Here is a 21,680-nt window from a genome sequence, read left to right as displayed (position 1 = left end):
CCATGCAATAACGTGGATGAATATCACAAATATAATGTGCAGTGAAAGGAGTGGACAATAGTCAACTAGTACATCCTGTCTGAGCACAGGTACCTGAAGTTTAAATGCTGGGAAAGCTAATCTGTGGTGACAGAGGTAAGGAGAGAGGGTACCTTTGGACGGCTCCAGGGGATCCTCCCAACCCAGGGATCGAACCCAGGTCTCCCTCACTGCAGGCGGATTCTTTACTGTCTGAGCTACCAGGAAAGCCCAAGAATACTGGGGTGGGTCACCTATTCCTTCTCCAGAGGATCTTCCCGCCCCAGGAATCAAACCAGGGTCTCCTGCATTGCAGGTGGATTCTTTACCAGCTGAGCTACCACAGAAGCATCCTGGAGTGCTGGAGGTAGTGGTTATGTGTGTACACAAAGGTAAAATCACTGAGCTGTGCACTTAGGATTAGTGTGCATCAGTGTATATATGACACACCTCGATAGAAAAGAAAAAGCGACCATCTACCTTGTCTTCTGTGGACTGTCCCAGCTCCTCACTGCTCACTGCATTCCTGGGCTGCATCTCCAGCAAGGTTCTGAACAGCATGTTGGATGTGACTGTCAGAAATTCGATTTCAGCGTTCGGGTGGAGGCCATACAGCACTGGGCTCTCTGGAGGAAGCATCTCTTCTATGTACTGGTGGTAGCCTGAATAATCCAGGCTGGGTGGTGCTGCAAATCCTGGGGCCAGCATCAGCTCATCATCAATCTTCAAGCCCAAAGGAAAAGTCAGTTATTCCAAATTGAAGTGGACATCAATCTTCCCTTCCTAAACACCTAGGGAACACTGGTAAGATGGTCCCAGCACAGTTCTAGCTAGAGGGCACACTCTCCACAATATCTCATGACCCTCTTGTAGTCAATCACTTTGCTCCGTGTATGGTACCTGGCTGACCTCTGTGGAGGAGTCCAAGGAACACACATGAATCTATCCCTTAGAAGGGGTAACAAGATAACATGCACGCAAAGGGAACGGACCGGTGCTGAGTCATCTACTGAGTTCTGGTCACCCTGTTACACGTTTGCAGTCATTGATTCTCCCCATATATCCCCATTTTGCAGAGAGAAAATCAAGATTCAGAGTAACTTGCCCAGGCATATGTTTGATGTTAATTCTGAACTCATTTTAGTATGACTTCATAGTACTTTTCACAATACTACTTCAAATTATTTTATATATTATACATGTGGATTTTGTAAGCATGCATGGTTATATGTGGTCTCTTAAAAAATGTGTGTGACTGTGTGTAACGAACATGTTACAGGGTAGTATGCACTATGATTCAAATGAATGTGACTTCCCCATGGCTCTGAGCTTCTCAGAGCAGTCTGTGTAGCTCATCTCAGGATTTGTAGACCTGAGGCACATACTGGTGCCCTATCTATAGTTGCCTAATAAGAGGCTGGAGTCATCAGGCATTAATCACACCCACCTCTTCATTCAGGCTGGGACAAGGGTATATGTTCTACCTGGAAAATGTTCTATGTTCTCAGCCAAGGCGAGAGGAACAGCAATACCAGAACGTCTAAATGTTAGAACGCAGTGCTTCAAAATGTAAGCACAGCTATGATGACCTAGATGGGTGGGATGGAGGGGGATGGGAGGGAGGTCCACGAGGGAGGGGACGTATGTATGCACATAGCTGATTCACTTCCTTGTACAGCAAAAACCAACACAACATTGTAAAGCAGCTACACCCCAACTTAAAAAAATTAAACAAGGATTTATGGGTTTCCATCTCTAACCAGCTATAGAGTCAGCACTTACACTTTTCTCATTAACTCAGTATACACTCTGATATTTTCCCCTGATTGTTCTTTAGTTCCCAGGGACCATTATACTTCTGTTTTAATTTTCCCAACCTCTCTTCCTGTAAATTCTGTCTAAATGCACTTAAATGCATAGGGGATACTAGTTTTTAAAGACCATCACCTAATGTAGTTGTTTTATGCCTAGATTTAAAAAAATTATTATTTTATTATTTTGTTTTCTGGAAATGGGGTTTATCTCTGCAATTGTGTATTTTTATGTTTTCTGGTCTCACTGTCGCCTGGGGACAAAGTGACTATTCATTAATTCATTCCATCATTTGAACAGATTACCTAGTGTACCCCAATAAGCTGTGGAGGTACAAGAGATTCATACAGTGTAGTTCTTAAGGAACTCACAGTCTAATGGAGACAAAATAAGTGTGATTTTCTACACAGTCATGTCGTCAGTGAGTAGCAGCATTTTGTCCCTGCCTTCTCAAGCCCGCAGACCCATGCTGCCTAGGGAGCCCATGTCCTTAGGGATGATGGTGCACAAATGCTTTCCTGAATTCCAAAAGCCTTTTTAAATATTAAAGTCACCATTTTTGTTTTTATTTTGTACCGAGAGAATTTAGAAATTATCCAGTATTTCATCTTGCCAGAAACAGACCTTGACCCAATAAATGTGAAAAGGAGCATCGTGGACTATCTCCATTAACTATATCCATTCATTTGCTTTGTTTTATTCACTATTCAGATTTTCTACCATTCCATATTGATATATCAAAATAATCAACATTTAAATTTCACCTGATTCACCATGACCGAAACAAAACCGTGAAGCAGATTTAAACTCACCATTACTTGATAGATAAGTTAGCCAAAATAATAATATGGGCACAAAATATGAATATGAAAACCAAATGTTAGACTCAATATATCCAAGCCAGAATTTATTCCCTACAAACAAGGACTTTGTTTTCCCTATTAGTGTTCACTAGTTACAAGAAATTTTAAGAGCAACAGCTAAATTATCTTTCAGCACAGCTAAGAGTTAAACAGAGTTTCAAGGAGAGAAAGTAACCAAACCGTGGAATCATTTGGAACTTTCAAAATGCCTGGGGACTGGACGTGTGTGTGACTGCATATTCACATAATGTGGGTAGGAATGCAAATGATCTATGCTTTCTGGAAAGACTTCACACACTGTTTACTAGTGTGTGAAGAGGGCCTTCTGTATACTGGACAAGGAGCGAAGCAAAGGAAACAGCAAAGTCAAAGGGAAGGACTAAGTTTATAGCCAGATAGATCTGGTTCAGTTCCCATCTTTAAGTGGTTTGGTGGCCTTAAAAAATGACTGTTTATCTGAGTTTCAATCTTATCAGTAAGGTAGGGCTCATAACAGCAACCTAATGATCGTGGCTATGAGAATTTAATGACAAGTATACAAATAGCTGGGCTTCCCAGGTGGTGCTAATGGTAAAGAACCTGCCTGCCTGTGCAGGAGACCAAAGAGAGAGGCAGTCTCCATCCCTGGGTCAGGAAGATCCCCTGGAGGAGGGCATGGCAACCTACTCCAGTATTCTTAGAGAATCCCATGGACAGAGGAGCCTGGCAGGCTACAGTCCATGGTGTCACACAGAGTTAAACACAACTGAAGCACCTTTGCACACATGCACACAAATAGCTAGGCACATAGAAGCCTTTTACAAACGTTAGTTATGGTTTTTCCTGTGCTCTAGAAAGAGACATGATTATCTCAAGTACACACTGATTTTCTAGAAGGAAAAACAAAACCTGAAAATGTCCTACTGTAGTTCCCTACTGTGATGTCAAACAAGTACAGCATGATAAGCAAGGCTTAGTTCACACAGGGACTTGTATTCTCCTTCAATAAAACTGTGAAGATGTGAACATACTCAGGGAGCACTAGGAATCCTGACTGCATCTAAGCCTTCTCCCATCCCATGTAAGGGCTTTTATGAAAAGCTGCTTCTCCCTGATGGGACTCGAACTCTGCACAGTGGCCACCTGCCTTGCCTTTGGGGGAGAGCTGTTTGATAAGGTTATTGTTACACCTCAAAGAGTCAGTTCTAAATTAACATGTTTCCAAAGAAGACATGCAAATGGCCAATAAGCACAGGAAAAGATGCTCAACATCATTAGTCTTCAGGGAAACGCAAAACACAGCCACAGTGTTATACCGCTCACACCCACCGTAAGGATGTGGAGAGGACGGAACTCTCGTACATTGCCAGTGGGAATATAAAATGATGCAGCCACTTCGGGAAACAGTTTGTTGGTTCCTCAGAATATTAAACATAAAGTTACCATATGATCCAATAATTTCATTTCTATGTATATACCCAAAAGAAGTGGAAATGTATGTCCATGCAAACACTTACACATGAATATTTATTCTACCATTATTCATGAGAGCCCCAAGGCCACAACAACCCAAATATTCATCAGCTAATGAACAGATACATAAAATGGAGTGTGTTGATACAGTGGAATATTATTTGGCCCCTAAAAGGAATAAAGTACTGATACATGCTATAACATGGATGAACCTTGAAAACATTATGCTAAGTGAAAGAAGTCAGCACAAAAGACCAGATATTGTCTGATTCCACTTACATGAAATGTGCAGGATAGGCAAATCTCGAGACAGAAAGATTAGTGATCGCCTGGGGCTGGGGAGTGGGGGATGTTGAGGACAGGATGGTGAGTGACTACTAGTCCAGAGTATCTTCTGGGGGTGACAAAGATGTTCTAAAATAGATTGCAGCAATGGCTGTATAACTGAACACACGAAAAACCTTTGGACTGTCCAACTGAAACTGGTAAATTTTATGGGATGTGAATTATATCTCAATAATTATAATAACAATTAAATCTCAATAAAGTATTTTAACAGAAAGAATCAATGGAACTGTGCTCAGGGAGAATGAGCCTCCACATTATGAAAAATCATCAAGAATTCCAGTCATCTCTGCAGAAATCAGCGCAGGGCACGCTGTCAGGTAGAATTGTTAGGAACTGGGAAAGCCAGGATCCTGCCATTCTGTTGAGTCTGTTTGATTGTCATCCTTTTCACATTATCCTTCCTGGTAACTAATGAAAGGCTCACCTCCTCCCCTGCCTCTCCGAGGAGCCCTGTTTATGACAAGAAGCTCCCAATTCACTGAGTCTAAACGAGTGTATATGCTTGTGGACTTTTGAGTAAAAAGAACAACAAAATGCCCTGGCGTCAAAGTCTGGGAGGGAAATTGCTCAAGGTTGAATCATGTTTTCTGCCTTTAGGGTATATTAGTGATTTTCTAGACAATACTCTCATTTCACAAATGAATAAACTGAGGCACAGGATGGGCTGGCACAAAGCTGGACAGTAAGTCAGCGGCAGAACCAGGACCAGGGTTCGGGTCTCCAGGACTGTCCAAGGTTATTCTCCCGGTAGCCACTCTGTGCCACCAGCGTGCACAGCACAGATGGAGGTCCGTCTGTGACATGTGCCCCATGACTACTGACAGTCAGCACTCCAGCCAGGGGGCTGCAGAGAATCTGGAGCCTGATTGCGAATTCAAATCCTGATTTAGCTACTTGTGCAACTGTTTGAGCTCTCTGAATCTGGGTTTCCTCTGTGATGACTGGAATAATATCTACTTTGCAGGACTGTAGTGAGAAGAGACAGAACACATGAACTGTGTAATACAGACCTTTGGCACAGAGCAGGGGTTGATAAAATTTAACAAATGGCTTCCATTGTTATAGCTGATTAAATAAAGTATAGTCAAGTATAAAATATACATTATGAAAATTTATACTCTGTAATAGTAAAAATGTTTCCCATTTGTTAGGCATTTTGTTCTAACAATCTGGAAGCCTGACAGTGAACCCATGAGTAAGGCCATTCTTGTTCCACAGATGATGAAACAGAGGCTCAGGTTCAATGATGTAGCCACAACTGAACAGCAGACACAAGAAAGAACTGAATCTGAACCCGAGTTTTGTATTGTTTTACTTCAAAGCCCAACTTCATGATTGTTAATATATGACAACTTTCAGGTGATCTGATACCTTATTTTCCAAAAGTAATTTACTGTACTACTTGTTTGGCATTGCCAACTACACACCCCACATAAGAGAATCATATTAATTCTAATTCCCTAACTTTGGCCAGGAACCTTCTTTTTTTTTTTAGCCAGGAACCTTCTGAAGCACATGCCATTGGGGAACCCTCTCTAAATGCCACCTCATTTACCCAACAAGAAAATCATCCATCTTCCCCAATAGGACAAATTTCACTGAAAACATTCTGAGCGGTGGAACTTGAAACCTCAGACCATCGATGGGTAACTTTTCAATCAGGTGTCCGTGCAACCAAAGATACTAATCACCAAGTAAGTTAACCAATGTGAGAAGTGGCAAAAAGACATCCTGCGGATGCTGCAGTGTCAGATTAAGTCTCTCATGACGTAAACAGCATGAGCGGGAAACATCTGCACAAGAACAAAATAACTGGGATTTTGCAGCTTCTGCCACCAAACCAGTCAGAGCTTTCCCTTCCTCTGGTGAGTAGAAGAGGCAGCACTGTCTGGTGAGCAGGGAAGATGGCAAACAAGCATCTCCATCCTGAAACCCTCACCAGATTGGCTGGGAAGGGCGGCTACCTGTATTTCTAAAGGGCTAACACCCACACAAGTGATGCCCCTTGGGTTGCACGCTCGACACTTTTTTTCCAGTTACGTGAATGGGCATTCAGCCTTCTGCAGGTTCATGGACCATCTCAGCTGGCAACAGTGATCACTCCTCATCCTCAGGCCAGGACCACAGAGCTTCTCGCTCTGCCCCTTGACCTCCACTATCATTCGGAGGTGGCAAGTAAAGGTGGCAGGCCCAACTCTGTTTATCTTTCCCATCACCATGGTAACCTGCTTCCAGACCACCTCTGAGGAACGACTTCCGATTGTGCTGAATTGAAAGTGTCTTTCTGACCCGTGAAACCCAGTTCATTAGAACTAAGGAAAGACCAGGAGACTCACAATCAAAAGTAACAAGTCATGCTTACATGGCAGGAAAGTATGTTTTTCCCTGCCCCATCCCCAAGTCGTTCCACATTATTAAAAGCAGCAAAACAAACAATCTGTTCTCAGTTTCCTATATGAGACTACAGTACACCATGTTTTCTAACACATGATCATATTTCTTCTTAGAATGGACTTTTGAGGAAGGTGTCATGCTTTTATGAGATGAAGTTCTCAAGAAATTATAAATAGGAGGCCGTTCAAACTATTTTAAAAAATACATGGCACTGCTTTAAACACAGCTGGTGTCTTGCCCAAGTGGGAGTAGAAATGGCATGGTGTAGGGTATTTTGGCGTTTCTAAGAAATAATCAGGCAGTGGCCATGAACCTGCTACCACTTTCAGCTACTTCAGTATGGAACACAAGAACTGATTACTTTTTCCAGGAAACCCAGCCCTAGGTACAAACCATGTGGGCATCTGGTCCACACAGACAAAGGGCTGGTAAGATAAGAAATGGGAAAAAAGGGTACCTGGTTTCTTTATATTCCAGAACAGGGGGCTCTGCCTCTTCCTCATAGAAGGAAGAACTGTCCTTTTAAATCACGGCAGTCTTATTGAGCACATATTTAGTTAGGACATAGTGATCAAAATTTAAAATACTCCATGGCTTCTGCGACAGAGAACAAACTATAGATTTCACTTATATCAGAGCCCCTGAATTGAAATCAATATATCTACCTAGAAATAGATACATATGGTTGGGGCCCCTGCCAGTGATAACTGAGTGGCCTGGGACAAATCACCATGCTCCTGCCGCCGTCTCTGAAATGGGGTGACAATGTCAGTTCTATGTACCTTACAGGGTTATTTCAGAAATGCAGTGAGGCTGTGCATGGGACAGTGCTTCCTGTGGGCAGAGAAACCACCTGTGTGTGTGTGTGTGTGTGTGTGTTGGGTGGGTGGGGGCAATCTTGTTAAAACAGATTCTCATCTTATGGGTCTGAAATGGGGCCCAAGATCCTGCATTTCTAGCAAATTTCCAGACTCCCAGGACAGTGGGCCAGAGTATATTCACAAAAGGCCAAGAATCTTCAGTAACATTCAAGGACTATTAACATAGTGACATCAGTTTTAAAAATTCTTAAAGAAAGAGGAATATCATATGATGTCCCTTATACGTGGAATCTAAAAAGACATGGTACAAATGAACTTATTGACAGAAGGAGACTCACAGACTTAGAGAACGAACTAATGGTTGCCAGGGGGAAGGGTGGGGAGAAGGGATGTTAGGGAGTTTGAGATGAATATGTACACATTGCTAAATTTAAAATGGATAACCAACAAAGACCTACTGTATAGCACAGGGAACTCTGTCCATTGTTATGGAACAACCTAAATGGGAAAAAGAATTTGCAAAAGAATAGACACGTGTACCAGAGAAGGCAATGGCACCCCACTCCAGTACTCTTGCCTGGAAAATCCCATGGACGGAGGAGCCTGGTGGGCTGCAGTCCATGGGGTCACGAAGAGTCAGACACGACTGAGCAACTTCACTTTCACTTTTCACTCTCATGCATTGGAGAAGGAAATGGCAACCCACTCCAGTGTTCTTGCCTGGAGAATCCCAGGGACGGGGGAGCCTAGGGGGCTGCCATCTATGGGGTTGCACAGAGTCAGACATGACTGAAGCGACTTAGCAGCAGCAGCAGCAGACACATGTACATGTATAACTGAATTACTTGGCTGTATACCCGAAACTAACACAACATTGTTATTCAACTATTATCCAATATGAAATAAAAAGGCAAAAAAATTCTTACTAGAATTTTTATCTCTAAGAAATGATTTTTTTTTTGTCTTACCAGAGAGGGATTCATGAATTCTTCTAAATACACACAGCACAGTCTGCGGTCCCAGTCATCTGTGATGTGGCCCCCATACATGATCTCACCAAAGAGGTAGCGGAGGTCTTCCCATGGGACCTGGGGGGGATCAGAAAAACGTTCACTCCTGGGTCCAGGGCAAAGGCCTCAGTCAACTGACAGCAAATCCTCCAGCCCCCACCAACAGAAGCATTTAAAAGAGGTCCAACAATCAGAATTGAACTGGCTGAGAATTATTTTCAGTGTGTGTTAATACATGCAGTAAAAATTCACTAACACTGATCTTTTTCTTAATTTTTTTTTTTTGTGGCCACACTGTGTGGCATGTGGGATCTTTGTTCCCCAACCAGGGATCGAACCTGCGCCCCCTGCAGTGGAAGTGCAAATTTTAACTACTGCCGGGGAAGTCCCAACACTGAGCTTTTAATGAAGACTTTAAAGCAAACTTGAGTTATTCCCAGAACATGTTTATACATTCAAAACCTCATCTAAAAACCAGGAGAAGCCCTATGTTGGTTGATATGGCTTTTGAGGGATGACCTGCTTTTACGATCTGATTTGTATCAGGTTTTTATGATCTGATTGAGGAAAAGAAAGAAAAACTCTACAGTTTGAATTTGGGGTATACTGAGAATTCCATCACCTTCCAGAATTCCAGGCAAACCAATTGAGTTTGTCACAGACTGATCTGAGGGCACGCTTTATGGCATGGCTGGCTTCCAGGACTATCCTAAGGGCTGTAACTAATGCCTGTACTATGTTTTAGCACAGAAATCACGGCATCTCCTCTTTACTGGGCTTCACAGGGTTTGAAGTCCCTCTTTGCTACCCTTTAGCTTCCTCTGGGTTTGCAAAACATGCCAGCTTGTGATGAAGTCTTTCTAGAAAGAAACTTTTATATCCTTGGGGGCAGTATATTGCTTCCCAGCAGTTCAAGTAAAAACTTAATTATAGCCTTCGAATTGTTGCATGATGTGACAGAACAAGTAAAATTGCCTCAACTATTCCAATACACTTGCTACAGGTTTATTAGAATTTGAATAAATGAACCTCAAATATGTCTTTCTTTTGAGTCACTGTGATGTGAATAAAAAAGAAAAGTGGCTACAAGTCACCATGCTCCCTCCACCATGCCATGGACTACTTCCAGAGAGCAGAAAGGGATGGGAAATAGATTTCGTAACTTGATTTCTGTGATCACATTTAATTAATGCTTTCTATATATTATGATTTGATACATGGCCCCCTCAAGATTTTAATCAGCTACAAATCTATTTTTCTTAATAATTGCTTTTCTTCTCCCAAATCTTGATTTTTGTTTTCTACATATACATTTTTCTGGCATCCTTCCCTTGGCATGGTGATACATCCTGAAAAAAAACAAGGGAACTTCTTGTTATTCAACAGAGGTCTTCTTGAGCAGGTTGGAATGGGAGAAAGGTACTGCTACAGAGTAACAATTTTTCTTCCTACTTCTTTGAGGCTTTTTAAAACCAATGTCCGAAGTTACATAGCCCATCCCCAACCTTAAATGCAATCAAGTGATATTTTCCATTAAAGTCTTCCAACCTTGACATTCAAGAATTTCTCTATGGTGAGACTTATAAAATTTATATGGAAGAACATCAAAGTTCTTATAAGAGTTAAACTATGGGGGAGGCTTCCCTGGAGGCCCAGTGGTAAAGAATCTGCTGCCAATGCAGGAGGCACGGGTTCGATCCCTGATTCAAGAAGATCCCACCTGTCGCAGAGCGACTAAGCCTGTGCGCCACAACTGCTGAGCCTGTGCTCTAGAGCCCGGGAGCTGCACCTACTGAGCCCGTGTGTCCTAGAGCTTGTGCCCCGCAACAAGAGAAGCCACCGCAATGAGAAGCCTGCACTCGGCAACTAGAGTAGCCCCTGTTCTCTGGAACTAGGGAAAACCTTGCATGGCAACAAAGACCCAGAACAACCAAAAATAAATAATTAATTTAAAAAATTTTTAAATGTTGGCATTCCCTAAGACTTAATCTTTAAATCTCTCCGTCACACTCTGTACCCTTGGTGATCTCATCTAACCACATAACTTGAAAGATCATCTATCAAATGCCTACTTCCAAGCTTATATGTATACTTTCTTGAAAAGGGTATCATGTACAAAGAAACTATGTGGGCAAGTCAACTTAATTCCCAAACCCAAGTAACTTGCTTCATGATATGTGGTGAATGACTTGGGTCAAGACATCTGAGAGACAAGACAGAGTGTTTAAAACCTGAAGCTGTGTTGATCCTGGGACCCCCGTGGGAGAAGCAGCAGGACACAGCACGAGTCAACTGCTCAACTGGTGCTGCCTCAGGATGCGGGAGCCGAGAGAAACATGAGTCAGCTCTTCTCCTGCCCCGCTTCATTCCTACCTCGACTGTGTGCAGGATGTGGCTGAAATAGGGTAATATACCTGGTCTTGGCCTCCTGGGACAGGAATGAAGGACTTAAATGAAAGTACTAAGTGGTCTATTTCATTTTCCACCCAGAACTATGACAATAATCATTTTTACCTGCAACATTTTAAACAAAACGTGCTAAGATCAACACAAAATGCTGTTTATTAAACTGGTCAAAATATGCTCAAAGTGAGCTTCAAAAATTTAAAAAATGGTAGCGACCATCACATACCATACAGAAGCAATTTATCTTGAATACAACTTATTCAACAGGTGTTCCTTGACAGAACACACCCATGTTATGTACAAAGTGTACATATTCTGATTGTGGTCAAACCATCTTGAAAGCTTAAGAAAATTTTGACAACAAAACTTATAACAATAGTTACCAAAAGAACAGCAACAACAAAATATTTATACATAGAAACATTGGTTTTAAAGGCCTTTTATAGAAAGTGTGACCTAAAGCCTAACACCTGGTTGGTTCGGACAAACATACCTCACTTTTAACAGATTGAAACTTAATGGAAAAAGTTCCCCTTATGAGGACTAAGCCAGAAAATCCTTACAAATGGTTCATCCTTTTTGAAATCTAATCACTGAGTTTGTAAGAGTTTACACAAATGTTCTTGATGAAGCGTTCCCATTCCCATCTGTAGAACACATTTTAGCTACGAAATAAAATCATTCATCTACCTTTAACTTCAAATCAAGGGGAACATTACTGAGAAAGTCACAACAAGGTGGCATCCTTAATACATAATAATGACATATGCAGGAAATGCACCATTATTTACACATGTGACGTGCTGTAAATTGCTTCCATCATCAGAACTAATTGTAGTGATTATTAATGCAGTGTTATGAACTGTCAGAATTGCTGTACGTAATTACATTTGTGCAAATGCTTCATTACCTGCCTAATGAATCTGGCATATATGCACATGTAAACCACTGTTTTTGTTAACATAATGAAGGACGATTTTTTTTTTTTTTTGGTACTAAGCTGCCGATGTAGAACTGGTTTGACCTATCTTCTAAAGTTCGAGCATCCACTGTTGTAAAACCTTTGATCTGGTTTATTTTCACACTGGGCAGAAGATGCATATATAGTGTCAGCTATTTCAAGAATAGCTTCAAAAGAGAAATTATGGTCCATTTTGATAGTACCCAAAGACTGACAGCTTCAGCACACTCCCCGGAGAGGTTATCCAACCATGGACACTTACGTTAGGGTTTGCCTCTAAGTAGTTGTAGAGGACGTTGGCACAGATGGTGAGGTCCCCGGGACTGAACGGGTAGCGGCGGCTCCAGCCCTGAGGGCCAAACCTCAGCCTCCCGGCAACACAGGCGTGGAAGTAGCACAGAGAGAAGAGGATGCTTTTAAACTCCTGCTCCTTGGAGCACACTTCGAGTGTATCCTGGGAGAAAAGAAAAAAGGAGTGATCGATCATCTACCTGTATGGTTTCCAAGGGCAAGGGTCTGAGTTTTCAATTATCTTGTAGAGGACTCTGAGAGAGACCTAGGACAGAGGTGACACACAGCTTTAAGCTGGGAGAGCATAAGAGGAGACTATTTGGCACTTGCTAGTCTGTTGATTTAAGAGGAATGGTTTTGCTTCAGTTATACCTTTGTTCCTCTAGAAAATGAGACCATTCATTCTGACCAGTGGTAATACTGCGTGACGTCGTTTTCCCCTGCAAAAATTTCCTTGTACAATCTGGATGACAAAAGGCCATCATCTTAATTTCAGCAGTGTAGCAGAATATAAGTGAGTGCCAGCTCTCCATTCCTCCCAGTTCCATGGTAATACAGATGATCTGAGCACACAGCCATTCATCACAAAATAATTTCCCAGCCTCTCTTGAAGCCGGATGTGCCACATGATAAGGTCTTTTCCAACAGAATTTGAGCAGAAGTGATGTATACAACTTTCATATCACTTCTTAAAAGAAAATTGCTTTCTCTCCTTGTCATTCTTCCCCCTTCCTGTAAGCTATAGATGACATTGATTGGGTGACTTGGAAGCCATGAGTTAGGTATATGGCGGAGGCACCAACCAGCTTGGGTGTGTGGTTGATTTCATAGACCAGAGCTGCCAGTTATGTGCGACAGAAATTAAGTTGGACCATAAAGAAGGCTGAGTGCCAAAGAATTAATGCTTTTGAACTGTGGTGTTGGAGAAGACTCTTGAGAATCTCTTGGAATGCAAGGAGATCAAATCAGCCGATCCTAAAGGAAATCAGTCCTGAATATTCATTGGAAGGACTGATGCTGAAGCTCCAATACTTTGGCCACCTGATGCAAAGAGTCTACTCATTGGAAAAGACCCTGATGCTGGGAAAGATTGAAGGCAGGAGGAGAAGGGGATGACAGAGGACGAGATGGTTGGATGGCATCACCGACTCAATGGACATGAGACTGAACAAACTGTGGGAGATAGTGAAGGACAGGGAAGCCTGGTGCGTTACAGGCCATTGGGTCGCAAAGAGTCAGACATGACTGAGCTACTGAACAACAAAAAGAAATTATCTTCTTTGAATCACTGTAATTCTGTACTGCCCCTTGACTAACACAGACTAATACAACTAACACAACCACCACCATGACAACTGGTTTTCTTCCAATGAACTGGAAATAAAATTCATTGTTGGGATATAGACTGGCATATAGAGGAGTGGAAAGCATATGCCCTGTAGAGTAGATGTGTAAGATGTTTTCTGAAAATGCAGAGGGAAACCTGGCATGCTACCGATACAGTTATGGCCCCCGAAGCCATACAATTAAAAGGTGAAAAATAGCTGTCTGTGACTTAAAGGTAGTACTGAGCCATTCTCAGTTCTGGGAGGCAAATGAGGAAAAGTTGAGGACTATCCCCTCAGCTCGGAGAAGGCAATGGCAACCCACTCCAGTACTCTTGCCTGGAAAATCCCATGGATGGAGGAGCTTTGTAGGCTGCAGTCCATGGCGTTGCAAAGAGTCAGACATGACTGAGTGACTTCACTTTCACTTTTCACTTTCATGCTTGGAGAAGGAAATGGCAACCCACTCCAGCATTCTTGCCTGGAGAATCCCAGGGACGGCGCAGCCTGGTAGGGTGCCGTCTATGGGGTCACATAGAGTCGGACACGGCTGAAGCGACTTAGCAGCATCCCCTCAGCTGATGCTGGGCAGCAGAGGATGATGAGGCCTTTTCAGCACCTTCTATCCTTTAAAATGGTCAGATTACACACAGTCTAGACATTTAAATGGATCAGACAATGTGGGCATCTACAAAATCTATTTAGCCTGTTCCGGGTGGGAGCTCAGACCTGGCCCCCCAGGGCCTTTCAGTAAAAGTCTACACCCAGCCTAAATTTGTTCTCTTGGTCCAGGACTAGAAGAGTTTTTTAGTTCCTTTCTGTATTGCTTTCATTGGAATCCAGGGTTACCACCAAATACAGTTCTAGAATTGGCCATGCCACAGACAGTGTAGGCCCAACTAAATGACTAGGTGATTCTAAATGACCAGGTCATTTCTAGGAAGTTTGTGGGACTTGAAAGTATATGACCATTACAAATCATTTTTCCACTATACATCAAGTAAAAGGCAAGCTTACGAAAGAAGAGAAATAATATAATTGGATTAATGTTGACAGTAAAGAATCTGCCTGCCAGTGAAGGAGACATAGGAAACGGGTTTGATCCCTGAGTTGGGAAGATCCCCTGGAAAAGAAATGGCAACTCACTCCAATACTCTTGTCTGGGAAATCCCATGGACAGAGCACCCTGGCAGGCTACAGTCCTTGGGTTGCAAAAAGTTGGATATGACTGAGTGACTAACATTTTCAATGTTGAAGGATATAAAAATCCATTGCTTTTAAAAGTAAGAAATTTCTAGGAGACCAAATAGAAGTGACAAGATTTTACTTAAGGAATATCTAACTACTCACCTAACTCCTCCATGAATTACATATAGTCCCCATAAAACCCAAAGTACTACAGTCAGTACATTATTTCCATCTGTACTTCATATAACCTAGTTTTAGCCTCAGTGCTAAAGAAAATCACAAGTCAATGCCCATTTTACTATGTTCTGATAACATAGATGATGTTAGGAGAAAATATGAATTGGGCTTTCCAAGAAAAAGTAAAAGTCTACCTAACATTCCACATTCCAGGACAAGTGATCAAGTGTTCATATCAGGAAATATACTATTGACATTGTAAAGAGAGAACAGACACTCACACATACCTACGTTGCATGCACACAGACACCAATTTAATATGCACAATTACCAATTATTTGTTTCTACTGCAAATCTTACAGAAAAAGAAATTTACATTTTTACTTCAAAAATCTGGTTATCTGGGGATGAAAGGAGCTCAAGCATTTATGACATCTTCTCCAAGAGGTAGTGCCATTGAGCTGGAAGAGGGGGAGGTAGGCAGCATCTTAAAGATACGGTTCTTTACATATATACATGTAAACACACGTCACTTAGTGATTATATTTACATATTCTAGAATGTTCAAGGTAGTAAAGGACCAACACTAAATGAACTTTGTTCACTATGAGTACACATGTCAAGATTTGAGGATACACTCTGATTTGGGGAGAAGATTGAAAATACAGATTACATTTGATTTGAAAATCAAAGCACGTAAAAAAAAAAAACTACCCAAACAGAGCAGTTAATGTGTCTAGATTCCTTGGGTGCTTTTCTCATCTAAGGACAACCAGGCAACAGGAGCCACTAGGACTCATTCAGCTCACCCAAAGGGGAACCAAGGGAGAGGGCGGTTAGAATCCTTTGTCACATGCTTTAGCAGATAGGATGACAGCCGCAACACACAACATCCGGGATGGCACATTTGGGAGAGGAGGTGGAGAGGAGGTGTCTATGATGGACACCACTAACTGCCAGCCCTAAAGTACCTTCATGCTGACTTTTAGCTGTCCAAGATAGATTTACTTTTCCAGCCTCTGTTGCAGCTAGGTAATGCAGTGTGAATAAGCTTGACCAATGAGTTGAAAGAAGTAGTGTGTACTAACTTGAAGTATGCATCTTTACAAGAAAACAAACATGTTCCCTCATCATCTTCTCTGTTGCTTCTTTCATCCTACTTTCTGGAACACAGATACGGGAGCTGCCACTCTCACTGCCACCTGGGACCAAGGCAAGCCCATGCTAGGAACGTGGTGAGCACATTGGGCTGATGACAACTCTGTGGTGACACAGAGGAGTCCTGAATGACCTGGCTCCCGAATTCTCATGTGATAGCGGTACCTTTTATAACCTTGTTTAGGCCACTGCTGTTTTGTACTTCCTTCATAAACAGCCAGCCATAATTCTAACTGATAAACAATGCTAGGACTCTATACACAGATAGCCAGGGAGCAGAAACTACTACTCTTTAAATATATAATCTGAATAAAAACTACATTTTTTCTAACATGATGACAATTCAGCATTTCATAAAAACCTCTTTTAAAATTTTTAGATTTTCTTTAGAATATTTATTTGGGTGGTTTTGGCTAGATTTGATGCAAAGCTTATTTAGTGAATCACATTGATTATCTTTGCTTTCACTACTTATGATTATATTTAGTCTTAATATTTCAGAGGAGCCTTTCCAGTAGATAAGAAATATTGTCCCTTAAAGTTCTTAAGAGTCTCTCCAATAAATGCAATCTTCAGTTAATATAAGTGGTTTTTCAAGGAGCAGTCAAAAGAACTGATACTTTCATAAACTAGAACATGCTGTTCTCACTGGGGAAGGAATTCAGGCACAGGCTCTGGGGATCTGAACATCCCTGTGATTGTATGCAACAATGTACATTTCCCTGGGGAGAGTGTCTGTAGTTTTACCTGATTATCAGATCGGTGCTTACCCAAAAAAAAAGCTGAAGGACAACTGGGCTGCAGCCTATATGTTCATGAACTGCTTACTTTTACAAACAAAGACAGCTGTTCTGGGGAGTTGGATAAATCCTATTTGAATACGTCAAACTACTCATTTGTCTCTTTCTTTGGGAAAAAGCTCAGAAATGTCATAAATGGCAGGAATTATGACATAAGTCAAGGGATAATAAGACACATGCCTGCTTTAGTTCACATAAAAGGATAATTCAAATATGTAACAGATTCAACAAGAGTTTCTGAGTGCCTTTTGTTTATACAGCCCATCATGTAAACAGGCTACAAACTACTCAATTATTGAATTAGGCAATTAACTGTATTCTTCAAAACTATATTCTTAGGTGGCCAATTATTTTAATGCCTTTATAATGTTCATTTGAGTATTGGTCCAGAGGGTACTAGATAAAAAATTAATAAGCCTGTAGGCATATTTTCTGGAGAAGGAAATGGCAATCCACTCCAGTACTCTTGCTTGGAAAAAACCATGGACTGAGGAGCGTGGCAGGCTATAGTCCATGGGGTCGTGAAGAGTCGGACACGACTGAGTGACTTCACTTTCATGCATTGGAGAAGGAAATGGCAACCCATTCCAGTGTTCTTGCCTGAAGAATCCCAGGGACGGGGAAGCCTGGTGGGCTGCCGTCTATGGGGTCACACAGACTCGGACATGACTGCAGTGACTTAGCAGCAGCAGGCATACTTTCAGAGTGTAATAATGTTTCTAACAGGAGGCTGAATATTTATCACCAAATTACATGAGTTTTCTCTTAAGGGCTTATTCTACTTCTCCTAATAAGAATGTTTTTTACTGAGGATTTCCAAGAAATTAGAGGAAGGAATGGGAGCTCACAGAAATAGCAACAAGGAAACTGACAGACTTGATTATAGCAGAGACAGATGTGGTCATCTGAACAAAGAGACTAATGGTAATAGAATTATCATTAATTTATAAATGTACGAATTTGTTTTATTTTGAAAGGAGATGAAAATGTAAATTTGAAGGCAGTATGGATATAATCTAAAAAGAAGGGCTTTAAATTTACTAATATTAAAATCATACCTAAAAATATTAAACAGTATACCAAAACTCTAGCCACATCATCATCGTCATCATCCTTCTCAACAACATCAATAAGAGCAATGGCTTTTCCTCTTTCTGTGGTTAGAAATACTAGTCTGCCATGTTTGTCTTCAATAAGCAAGTTTCTCAAAAAGGCATATGATTGTTCATTCTCTTTATATATATGGCTGTGGTTTTAGGTCTCACAGTCTTGTGAGAAGACCCTGGCTTTGGGCTTCTGCTTTCTTACCTGATCAAAGTTGTAGAGAGCAGCATGCAAATTGGCCAGCATTCCTGTGGGGGGCTCGTTAGTGATCTTGATGGAATTCTCCAGGAGCCCCTGAGGGATGACATGCTCACTGGGTGTAGATGCAGACTCAGCACTCAGGAAAACCCTGTAGTCTCGGTGGCTTCCCTGGCTGAATCTTTCAAGCAGTTTCTCCAAGATTCTCAGCCACTTGGCTACCAAATGGACATTCTGAAAAAGAGCATGGTTTATGACTGCTGTGAAATACTGAAGTACGTTACTTAAATTACAAGATTACAACATTCTCCTATACAGAAATTTCTTGAAAACACAGAGAACCATGATTTAAAGTTTCCTTTATTATCACGTTAGGGGGAAGAAAAGACCACGACAGAATTGAGCACTGAACACATTAAGTGCTCCAAATCACTACAGGTTGTCTTTGTAAACCAAAATCTCCTTCTAACACACACACCTACTTCCAACACCCACCGATCACTTCTGAGATGGGGGTCTTGATACTTTTCTTTGTTACAGTTCAAACTCAACAACTGAGACTAATCTGGGGTAGTTTGATCAAGTATAAGAACTAAGGGCCAGAAATGCACCTGATCAGCCACTTCATTGTTACTGATGGAAAGCTCTCTACTCCAACTCTTACTCATTGGTGTATGAACTCTAAGATGGATATGAAGGATGAAAGACCAGCTGAGAAAGCAAGCAATCACTCTTTATTAAGATGCGTTGTGTATTCCTAACATTATTTAACTTAAACCCCAGGGCTGTCAGAAATCGGGTAAGAAACAAATGTCACCACCATCACTCTTTGATTTTCAGTTTTACAATTTACAAATAGGCTCCTCCCATTCTAAACATCCACCATTTCAGCTTGGTAGTTGGTGCTATGAGAGATGTATAAAGATACCTCACATGATCTCTGGCTTCAGAGAAGTCCTTGCTATAGTGACTGAAAACATCATCCCCGGGAATACATCATCATTTCCAGCAAAGAAACACATTTAAGATTATAATGGCTAAAGAAATAGAATGAAGGCAAACAGGGAAGGGAATGTAGGCAGCTGTTTTGTAGGCAGCTCTGTTTCAGGAAGCAGCTCTCTGTAGGATACCCTCCTGTCTTGTCACATTAGCAAAGCTATATTGTAGCTAACCTTGACCTAGATGCCCTCATGTTCTATTCATCTTTGGTCCTAGTGCACCTCTCAAATCTTTTGATCACACAGTGTCTTACCTAAACTGTTGATTCTTCCGTAGATCAAAGAAGCAGAAATGGAGAGTAAGTACTTCATAGATGACTAGATCTTTTCCCCATCCTCCCCTTTAGTAATCAGGTGAGCAGACTGTGTGAACAATAGCATCTGAAGAATGACCACAAGGTGCTGACAAGCCTGCCTGCAGTGGTGGTGGTGGTTTAGTAGCTAAGTGGTGTCCGACTCTGTGCGATCCGATGGACTGTAGCCTGCCAGGCTCCTCTGTCCATCGGATTCTGCAGGCAAGAATACTGGAGTGGGTTGCCATTCCCTTCTCCAGGGGATCTTCCTGACCCAGAAATTGAACCCGGATCTCCTGCATTGCAGGCAGATTCTTTACCGACTGAGCTGTGAGGGAAGTTCGTAAAGGGGGGTGACAATAGATCTGACCCCCACTACATCAATGATGAACTGAGGCTACTTTTTTCCTTTTCCTTTAAAACCTTTCATCGCTGAGCTGAACCTTCAGAGTTGGTTCTGGGAGCTGAGTCTGCCTTCTCCCCAGGTTGCCAGATTTCTGAATCTGGCAATCTTTCTGTTCCTACCAGCACTTGCCTCTCTGGTATTGGCTTTTGGAGCAGCAAGTGGCCAAATCTGAATTTGATAACAGGAACAGTAATGTAGATATCTTTCTTCAAAACAGTTTTGTTGTAAAAAGACCTATGTCATTCCAGTGGTTAACGTTTTTAGGCTTTTCTCCCCTGGGAGAATACTGAACATTGTAAGGTGTCAAGGCCTGAATCATGTCCCTCCAAGTCCATATGTTGAGTCCTAACCCTCAGCGAAAAAGCAAGAGAATTCCAGAAAAACATCTATTTCTGCTTTATTGACTATGCCAAAGCCTTTGACTGTGTGGATCACAATAAACTGTGGAAAATTCTGAAAGAGATGGGAATACCAGACCACCTGACCTGCCTCATGAGAAATGTGTATGCAGGTCTGAAGCAACAGTTAGAACTGGACACGGAACAACAGACTGGTTCCAAATAGGCAAAGGAGTACATCAAGGCTGTATCTTGTCACCCTGCTTATTTAACTTATATGCAGAGTACATCACGAGAAACCCTGGGCTGGATGAAGCACAAGCTGGAATCAAGATTGCTGGTAGAAATATCAATAACCTGAGATATGGAGATGACATCACCCTTATGGCAGAAAGTGAAGAAGAACTAAAGAGCCTCTTGATGAAAGTGAAAGAGGAGAGTGAAAGAGTTGGCTTAAAACTGAACATGCAGAAAACGAAGAGCATGGCATCTGGTCCCATCACTTCATGGCAAATAGATGGGGAAACAGTGGAAACAGTGGCTGTCTTTGTTTTTGAGGGGCTCCAAAATCACTGCAGATGGTGATTGCAGCCATGAAATTAAAAGACGCTTACTCCTTGGAAGGAAAGTTATGACCAACCTAGACAGCATATTAAAAAGCAGAGACATTACTTTGCCAACAAAGGTCTGTCTAGTCAAGGTTATGGTTTTTCCAGTGGTCATGTATGGATGTGAGAGTTGGACTATAAAGAAAGCTGAGCACCGAAGAATTGATGGTTTTGAGCTGTGGTGTTGGAGAAGACTCTTGAGAATCCCTTGGACTGTAAGATCCATCCAGTCCATCCTAAAGGAGATCAGTGCTGGGTGTTCATTGGAAGGACTGATGTTGAAGCTGAAACTCCAATACCTTGGCCACCTCATGCGAAGAGCTGACACATTTGAAAAGACTCTGATGCTGGGAAAGATTGAAGGCAGGAGGAGAAGGGGACAACAGAGGATGAGATGGTTGGATGGCATCACTGACTCAATGGACATGAGTTTGCGTAGGCTCCGGGAGTTGGTGATGGACAGGGAGGCCTGGCGTGCTGCAGTTCATGGGGTCGCGAAGAGTCGGACATGACTGAGCGACTGAAATGAACTGAGCCCTCAGCTCTTCAGAATGCAGCTATATTTGGAACAGATTCTTAAAAGAGGTAATTAAGGCTAAATGCAGTCATTAAAGAGGAGGGCATGGCAACCCACGGCAGTATTCTTGCCTGGGGAATCCCCATGGACAGAGGAGCCTGGCAGGCTACAGTCCATGGGTTTGCAAGAAGACA

The 21,680-nt window shown here is 41.9% G+C and overlaps 1 protein-coding gene across 5 annotated transcripts in view; it reads right to left on the bottom strand.

Annotated features, from left to right (window-relative positions):
- Positions 1–21,680, bottom strand: part of DNAH11 (dynein axonemal heavy chain 11) — a 364,135-nt gene that overhangs the window by 11,745 nt on the left and 330,710 nt on the right. For all 5 annotated transcript variants that reach the window (XM_081536384.1, XM_081536387.1, XM_081536386.1 and 2 more), the window contains 4 exons: positions 18,333–18,560; positions 12,348–12,539; positions 8,677–8,796; positions 499–741 (listed from right to left, as the gene is read on the bottom strand). In XM_081536384.1, the coding sequence (XP_081392510.1) occupies positions 499–741; positions 8,677–8,796; positions 12,348–12,539; positions 18,333–18,560 (783 nt within the window). The remainder of the gene's footprint in view (positions 1–498; positions 742–8,676; positions 8,797–12,347; positions 12,540–18,332; positions 18,561–21,680) is intronic.

The sequence above is a fragment of the Giraffa tippelskirchi genome, chromosome 10, assembly GCF_054371585.1.
Source record: "Giraffa tippelskirchi isolate mGirTip1 chromosome 10, T2T-mGirTip1v1.2.pri, whole genome shotgun sequence".
Classification (NCBI taxonomy): Eukaryota; Metazoa; Chordata; class Mammalia; order Artiodactyla; family Giraffidae; genus Giraffa; species Giraffa tippelskirchi.
This window is presented reverse-complemented; position numbering and strand designations above follow the sequence as displayed.